Source organism: Nannochloropsis gaditana, assembly GCF_000240725.1.
Source record: "Nannochloropsis gaditana CCMP526 unplaced genomic scaffold scaffold989, whole genome shotgun sequence".
Classification (NCBI taxonomy): domain Eukaryota; class Eustigmatophyceae; order Eustigmatales; family Monodopsidaceae; genus Microchloropsis; species Microchloropsis gaditana.
This window is the reverse complement of record NW_005802964.1, coordinates 1-9029: the sequence shown is the minus strand read 5'-3', so window position 1 is coordinate 9029 and position 9029 is coordinate 1. Positions and strand designations below refer to the sequence as shown.

At 51.4% G+C, this 9029-nt stretch overlaps 1 protein-coding gene across 1 annotated transcript; it reads left to right on the top strand.

Moving 5' to 3' along the window:
* Nucleotides 1–35: 35 nt before the first annotated feature.
* Nucleotides 36–333, top strand: NGA_2048620 (uncharacterized protein; the record flags this gene model as incomplete). Its single annotated transcript, XM_005852734.1, has 1 exon — nt 36–333. A coding segment is annotated over one exon (298 nt), but the record flags the coding sequence as incomplete, so codon positions are not given.
* Between the last annotated feature and the right edge of the window lie 8696 nt (nt 334–9029).

The window sequence follows — 9029 nt, the reverse complement described above, 5'->3', positions numbered from 1 at the left end:
GAAGAGAGACTGGCCTCATAGTCACTTCCATGTTGACACCCGGCTGCGGAAAAAGGCTTACACGAAGAAATTGAAGGAGCTGGTGGACGACTTGGAACGGCAGCGGGAGGAGGAAGACAGGGCCAAGGACGTGCTGGCCTCCCGGGCCTTGGAGGAGGTTCACCACCGAAACACCGTCGTCCACTCCTTCCTACACTGCCGAGCCCGGGACGAACGCGACCGAAGGAAATGGGCCCAGGTCCTGGACGAGGACTGCGTGCTCACGCTGCCAATCACCCCCTACCGTTTTTTCCCCCGGGGGGAGGTGCACAAGGGGGTACGCGTCGTCCAAGGCCTGGATGCCGTCATGGCGGACGCATCCTCCCTCCGGCTCCTGATGGAGGCGGTCGAATGGTCCGCCTTGGAAAGAGCCCACTCTCCGTCGTCCGCCCCGCCCTCCTTCATGTCCTCCCTCAACGCGTCGTCGCCCTCCGGATGGAAGATCGGCGCCGGCGTCGAGGGGGACGCCGCGGATCGAGACATCAAGGAGGAGCACGGGGCCCGCGCGGGGTTCCCGCCTGTGCGCCTGGAATACGTGGTGAATGCCCAAGATATTATCATGTCCAAGGATACGCTCATGTGCCGGTGGACGTTGCGGACGAGCCGATCCCGGTTGTCCTTTCCATCTGCCCATGTGTCGTCCCGCCCACCCTCGTCGAGACCCGACCAACCCCCAGCGTCATCCATGCAGCAGCGTCACTCCCCCTCGTCCTACTCCTCCTCCTCCTGTTCTCCCCCCTCCCCTGTGGCTCCATTAGTTCAGAAGGAGAGAACCGGTCCCGGTGCCCCCTCCCCTCAAGCCGGCAAAGGATCTTCAGGTGCCCACGGAGAGGGGGAGGAAGCGGGAAACACCAGTACCCTGCCCGTGGATTGTTCGAACAGTGCCGACAAATATATGGGCACTCCATTGCAGCAGGGGCCAGGGAAACACGGGCGGGCCATTCAGGGTGTGTCGGGAAGCAAGAGGGCATCGCAGCAGCGAGACAGTGACGTTCTTGACAAGCTGGAATTCGGCGTGGAAGGGATGCTCTACTGTCGTTTCAACGAGCAGGACAAGCTGACAAGTGTGGAGATGGTCTTTGATGTGATGATGGTCATGCAGCAATTACAACGCGCCGCTGGTGTCCCTTGTGAGTACTTGATAGTCCCCAACTCCCTAGAAGGCGCCTGCCAACGCGCGGCCACGGCGCGGGTGCTGGTCAGAGCAGAGGCACCCTATCCCGTGCTGCACGTGAACGAGCACTGGACAAACCTTCGGGGCCAGACCCAAGTGGACGTGGAAGGTCAACCTTTGGACCTTCTAGAAGGCGCCAGCGAGGCGCCGGGTACACGGTTCATGGTGGACGAGGTGATGGGCGGCCGACCAGCGAGCTGCATCATGCTGGTCTTTAAGGCCTGTCGTCAAGCCTTCACAGGGTACTTGCAACTCTTCCCCCTGCATGCCGCTCCTGGAGGGGGCCGGGGGGGCGAGCGGGGCCGTCTGGCTCCGACGCACATCCTAGGGATCCTGCGGAAAGTACACGTGACAGAGCCGGAGCCCTAGCAGGCGCACAGGGCAGCATTACACTCCGCGCGGTTGGTCGAGGTGGCCAGTACATATACGCGGACACAAATATTTGACCAGAGAGGTAAAATTGGCCGCCAAAAAGGCTCGCGCCATACCTTTGAGGGGTGCGTTTTCCTTGGTCGATCGTCTGTCGAGGACGAAAGGAGGGTACCAGGCATCGCGCCAGTCGGGAAAAGTCTATCCGGTACATGCCGACAAGCGCTCGAGATATTCAGCCTCGTTATAAGTAATGCTGAAGCAAAGCTGTTCGAGCAAATGATTTTAAGGTGTCCACCATGACATACGAGGCGACGAAAGAGTGTGCTTGGGAAACACAAACATGAGCAAGGGAAATGTCCGTGCTCTGGAGTGAAAGGTGTCAGGTAGGACTCAACAAGTAACGACTTATACTGACGGATCCGTTGTTGCATTTGTGGATAATTCATCCGATCATATAGCGGCGGTCGTGATAATCACTCTCATCAACATGCGTCTGAAGGCCAACACAATGTACCGCACCTCCCGCTATCCGAGTTTATCAGCCAAAGCGTACGACTTTTAGACAAGCCATATGCAAATATCTACCTTAATAGTCTGTTGGTGACAATTATTGAAGCTGATATTCCGGGGAGGATAGAGGGACGGTGCGGTTTGTCGGTCTACACGCGGGTAGCTTTTACATCCCTTCCTTTATAATCACCAAGTCACATAAAAGTCGTTGTCGGCGCTTGTCAACCTCTATCAAGGTACACCATTTTCTCTATGTAGATAACAGGCAGTCCCATCCATTCGTGACAATGTAGATATTGTTACCGCGACTTGAAATGTCACTGCACAACCTCCTATCCTCGCGGAGTCGCGTACTGCACGGAGAAATGCGTCTTCAAACACCCCATCAATACTCGCTTATCTTCACTTTCAAAAGGAACAACCTATCAGTGTGCTTGAGCTCCGTAGGAATCTTTGAATTGGTTTGGCGAGCATTTCCAAAGCAAACGCCAACAAGGTCTACGTCGAATCTAGGAAGTAACCAACCACCAGAACCGTTACTTTTTCAGGTGAAAAATTCAAACAACCAAAAACAGCGAAAAAAGCAAAAAAAGCAAAAAAAGCAAAAAAAGCAAAAGGGGCGGCGAGAGAAGTTTCTCGCAGTACTTGATCATTGCTCCTCTGGTCCTGGTATTCGAGACTAAGTCATCTCCTGCACTTGTGATATTTGATGGCGACGTATCCAACCCTTTCCATCTTGCTCATCTCTACTTGTGGTCGTGAGTCGACACGCACGGACTTTGTGTACCAGTCGGCGCCGGAACACGCGCCATTTCCCGCGCTACAGGCAGGGGCGAGAGTATAGAGTACTTAGATACGTTTCTGTGCCGGTCGAGGACCTCTCTAATTGGGTATGAATGATTGGGACTCGGTGGCCATATGGTGTATTTTATTGCTGCGAGGACTGTACATCCGTGCTTATACTCTTCCGGCAGAGAAGTGGGTGTCAATCGTTTCTCCTCGTGGATTTTTGCGATGCAAGCTTTCCGTATATCTCGTTTGTGCCTGTTTCGTACGTCGTACCGTGACTGCGAGCAAATGGACGCTGCTTTCGCAACATCTTCCAGGTCTATATTCATTCCTCCTCTTTTCCACTCATGCCTCAGAGACATCACACCCTTTTGCAATCATGAAAGTCTTCTCCTCCCTGCTTGTAGCGGTGGCTACACTGCTGGTAAGATTAGATTAGGAACGATGAAAGCATACATGTTTGAGCTATTCGCTGATAAAGACCACGTAGGGAAATTGGAAGTATGACGAAAATGAGCCATGTGTCTTCCTCAGTAAGCATGGGTTTCTATTGCATGCTGTTGCAGTGCTGCTGCCACTGTATTGGTAGGGATGATCGATATTCTCATGTTTGGTCTTGTCTACTCGTTGCCCTCTTTCATCTGATTTTCACGTCCACAGTCCAATGCTGCGGCGCAAGAATACACTGGTAGTGTTTGCGTGAAGTCACTCTCCGTCAAAGCCGGTCGTCAAGCTACCATCACGACCTCTTTCCTCATCTCGGAAGTCCCAAATAATGTGACGGAGGTGTTATATGGGGTACGTCTGCGAAGCATCCTGGGCACGGGTGGTGTGGCTGTTCGCATTCATACGCGATTACGGTCACTAGCTTGTTGCTTGCAATGATCTCTAGCCATTACATCATGCTAGAAGTATATGGTACAAATCGAGGCATGCCTGGGTCTAACCTTCTCTCCCACCGTAACACTATGGCCAGATCACGGTAGAGCCCCTAGTAAGCCCCCTATCTTCGAAGAACCACACGGCCAAGAACAAAACAAGCAAGTTCGCGGGCGACGTTGATGTCACTCTGCGGAAAACTCGCATCTCCCCCAATACCTGGCGGCCCAAGTGAGTTGTGGTGGAAAAGTCGAAGCTTGTGTTTCGATGGACTCCCAAGTCATAGTCATTGATCTCCTGATTGTCTTATTTCTTCTTTTTCCGACGCTCAATCAGGATTTTCGCCAACGGTACTGGAACGGGCACCTCCTTCTTGCCGATGCCGCTGAATGGTCTGGTGTTGAGTAAGCAGTACAAAGTCACCTCAAAGATTCGCATTGGAAAGGGTATTCCTTCTGGCACCTACGTTCCTTTTCAGATCTTTGTGGATTTGGTGGGAGGCGATTTTATCACTAGGGAAGAGGGACAAGTCTACGTCAGGTAGATCCCTCGCTCGCAGAGCTAAGTCTCCTTCAACACGGTTGTGAAGGTGCAGCGTGTTCTTGATATATGTTTCTATGTGTGCGTCACGACGTCTGTGTCTAGGTGCAACTATTCGTTAGCCCTATACATAATCCTCGTAATATGTGACCAGTGGGCTTAACTCAATATGTGTTGAGGTAATAATACGGAAAGTCCACACCGAAAAGCAGCTGACAAGTATTGTCGTGTCTTGTGTTCGTGGATGTCATCCCTTGCTCTCAAAAACAATAAAGTCTAAAGAGAAGAGAGACTGGCCTCATAGTCACTTCCATGTTGCAATTGCAAGTCGTTGGTTTCCTTTCTTTTAATGATTGCACTATTGTAGAGATCTCCTTCTCGCTTTGTGTACATCAAATTGTCATGCGAATCAACGATTTCAAATGTATTTTTGATCTTTTGACACTGCAAGCCAAGGTTGTTGAAGGCCGAAGATACATTCTCACGCTAGTATTTGTAGCAACTGTTGGGGGTTTTATTTGATCGCTTGCCTGGGAACTGAAAGAAAAAAGAGGAGATTTATGCAAGTAATGATTTTATAATTTCGATATAAGCATCTTCATCATATGTTTTCACTTATCGAATGAACCTTCTTGGACAAACTATCTTATTGAGAAATCACGCAGGAATTTTCGACCCAACTGCATCTTGTGCGAGCTTTATACGTTTTCCAATTGTGGATGGTCAAAAGATAGGTATTCACAGGCAAGTCTTTTGGAGTCCTATACGCCTCGTCAATATTTATCTCTGAGAAACGCGTGGATGCTTGTCCAGGGCACGTTGACGAATTAACAACCAAGAAACGAAGAAAAAGGCAGACAAAAGAAAAGGAAAATAAAAGAAATATAGCTCACAAGCTCGAAATCATGAGCAGCCTCAACTTTCCTTGATGACTACTACTAATCCATCCAAAGAACTCCTACAGGATCAGCAACTACAACATATAAGACCTCCGACGAAACTCTTCATATTAGTCTTTCATATTCCTCGTACACACTCGACATTTAACCGACTATGAGGCCAACCGCTTCGTTCTTACTCCTGGATGGTGACGCGCGCTCCCCTCCACGCTAAGCTATGGGGAAGCACAATTTATGCTTGTGCGGACATTGTCCACGTAGGGAAAGACAAAAGTGGAAATGCTCGTCAGAAATTGATTTCCAGCTCGTTCATCATGATCATTTCATCTTCATCAATGTTTTGAATCGTAAATTGTGTTTGTTTTACTTTTCAGCTTTGAGTAGTAGCAGATGATTTGGCAAGGTTTGGCTGCCTCAATACTAAATATTTTTTGACACAATTTTCTCTCCATTGAGTCATCAATCAAGGCAGTGCACGCCTTAAACAATCAACGGGACTATGATCCATGTGCAACTTTATCATCAGCACATTCCCATCGGCTATTATTCAGCAGCCCTATATTCTGCGTGCTCGGGGGTTGTATCATAGTAAGTATCATATCCGGCAAGATTGACCAGGTTTGAAGCAAAAACAACCATTTCAACCGTAGTTTTTGGCAACCCGATGCTATCGAAGCGGGATAAAGGCCTCGCATGCAAATTCGAAGTTCCTCTGCGGGACTGGCCCATATTAAGTGTTGTCGAGGCAACGTCCGGCTTGCGGCGTCCGAGGACGGTCAAATGTTTCCCTGAGGCAAAAGTCCGTTCAGTCTGTCAGGAGTCGTACGGATAGATGCCCCAGAAAGAGTCACGAAAGGACCTTGTTCGCAGCATGAGGTGGATATCACCTTGTCTTTGGGCGTTTCCCACGTGCTGTGTGGTTCATTCGGGTTGGGAGGGTCGCGGGTGACGATGACCACCTCTTTCTGTCAGAGGGGTACGGAGATGCTATGATTGCAGCCAGGCCCACACTATCTTCTATGCGTGTCGTCATGCATCTATGCTCTCTTAACACGTGCATACCTGAAATCCATCACACTTGCGGGTGTTTACATATTATTTTCTTCCTACCGTCATCCAGGATAGACGTCTTTCACTCGTGCAATCACCTGTCAAGCTCTGTAAACTGCATATGATGTCGGGCGCAGGCGGTGGACCTTACGGCCATTATGGCTCCGGGGCAGGTGGAGGCGTTGGTGAAGGAGGGACTACCGGCGTTGGCGGGGCCATGGCGCGGGAGCTAAGCGGCGTGACTTATTTATGCGGAGGTAAGTGGGAGGCATTGATTGTAGTGGTCATGTGAGGATGATTGGATCACATCGAGAAGGGATACTTTAAGACGGTTCATCGCAATTGTTGCTGTCCGCAACATTCAACTCTGAGACTGGAGGTCTGTACGTTAAAGCTTGACTGACTTGTACATCACTGACGCCTGAGAGCAAAGTATACTCCAGTGGCTGACTCCTAAGTATGTATCGCACATTTAACACGTCTCCCGTCTCTTATCTGTCTCTTAACTCGGATAATACAGATTGTGGTGCCCAGAACGTGATAAAAAACAAGGATCCAATTCGTTGCCGGCAGTGCAACCATAGGATTATGTACAAAATGCGGACGAAGCGCGTGGTGCAATTTGAAGCCCGATAGGAAAATGGGAGAGGAAGTGACAGACAATCAAGCTGCAACGTTTAATTTTCTGGGGAGACGAAATTTGTACAGCAAAAATGCCTGAGTGAATGCGTGTGGACAGCTGCCTGGAGAGGATGCGATGGCTTCAGTTGGATGATTGATTGCCTGGCTTTAGTGTTGAATGTGCTGCCATGAAACGCACGATTTGTGTTCGGCGGAAAGTATCAGGAAAGCAACATACTAAGCATTCAATTATCTTTTACCGACGATTCGATCGAACTTCGTTTTCCCAACAGACCCTAGAGTAATCCTATTCACTTCCATTTGCAGCTCCTAACCTTACGTAACATCTAGCCCGTCGAACGCTTCACACTATTTCAGACACTCACTATAGTGACATCTGGTTTGTCGAATATGGTACACTACTTCAGCAACTTGACCCCCTCCATCCTCACTCCACCCTCACAAAAGACCACCGAAAGAAGCACACACCTTCCGTTCCTGCATCGCCAGCACAGTTTGTCATCTTCAACCTAGCACACCCTCTCGATCTATCCTTTCCGTATCCCTTCGTAACCTTCAGCCTGCCTTTGGGCTCCAACCCCGTCGGATGTAAAACAGGAGGTAAGCTTGCGCGTTCAAGACCTTTTCAATGCTCACCGCCTGGACCCAAGTATCGTTGCAAACGTACCAGGCCGGTGCCCGCCCTCCCTCCCTCCCTCCTTCCTTCCCTCTCTCTGTCCCTTCCTGTACGAATGCTTTGTAATGCCCTTGCTGAAGGGAGGCCCCCATGTGCTCTACGACTGCAAACAGGTCATAGGGAATCTCAGGGCTCACGGATCCGCCGTTCATGCCCTCCCTTCGTCCATGAGACCATCCCGTTTGAGGGGAGCCTTCCCCTTCACGAGCCCTTTTCCCACGCCTGTCGCCACCATTTTCATTCCCCAAACTTTCTTCCTTCCTTTTCGCCGTTGTCCCCCCCCGCCTCATTTCCGCGTTGCACCACGCGTGCATGTAAGGGGCCATATTCAGACCTTTGGGAGGGTACCGGACGAACTTCTCAATTTTGCGGGCGGAGAAGGCGTCAAAGCGTTTCATATGAAAGATGAAAACGTTGGGCAGCCGGTGTAATGTCAATTGCTTGGAGCAGGATGAGGAAGTTGCGCCGCAGGATGCGCATTTGTATGGACAAGAGAGCGTCTCACGCGATGTGTAGGCATCCAGGCAGTGGGAGAGGGTAAGTTCATCAAGCACAGAAGGGGAAGGAGTCGGAAGACGGAGGGACGGACGGCGGACGGGGCGGAGGAGGGAGGTGGATGAGGTGTCAAGACCCTCCGAAGAGGGCATTGAGGAAGGAGAAGCGGCAGGGGGAGTGTGTGAGCTCGAGATAGTGCCGGAAGGAGGGGAAGAGGAGGAAGGAGAGGCCGACGCTATTTCAGCGCACCCCGTCAGGGGTTCTTGTTTCTCCCCTGGCTCCTCAAAACCCTTGTCCTTGGAGACGTCTCCTGTCTCGTCCACCTTTTCGCCTTGTGCACTCCCGGCTCGTAACAAGCCGCCATCCCCCCCCCCCACATGGTCCCCCATACGTAGCCCGTCGCCTCCATCGCATCGTCCTGCCCGGCTCTTCGGCGTCGTGCCTGCGGTGGGAGTAGGGGAATTTCCCACCGCCGCCACCGAGAGACCTCCGTTCCCCTGCAGTCCTCCTTCTCCGCGCCCAGAGCTCCCTTCCCCCTTTTCTCCCCTGGTGTCTTCGTAGCCTTTCACCGCTCCGCTTTCCTCTCGTGCGTCTCGTGTTCCCGCCGGGCTCTGGGGACCCGCCATCTTTTCCAAAGGCAAGGACAGGTCCAGAAATGGCTCGTAAACCGTTGAAACAGCCTGGCAACTCGCACACACAACGTCCGAACGCAATGTGCCCCTGAACGCGCTGTGAATCAGGCCCGCTGGAATGACCTTTTCCTTCCTCGCGTCTTCCTTTCCCTCTTTCCTGCATGCCTCCCTTTCATTTCCCCTGCTGAAACTTTCTTTCGGATTCAATTTGTCGTTCATCGATGGAGTCCTACATGTCCAGACAACATCTTCTTTCCGCAACGCGTGGACTATCGCCGGCGTATGGCGGGAAGACGGGGGTGTTTGGGTGGGAGGGCGACGTCTGTGTCTAG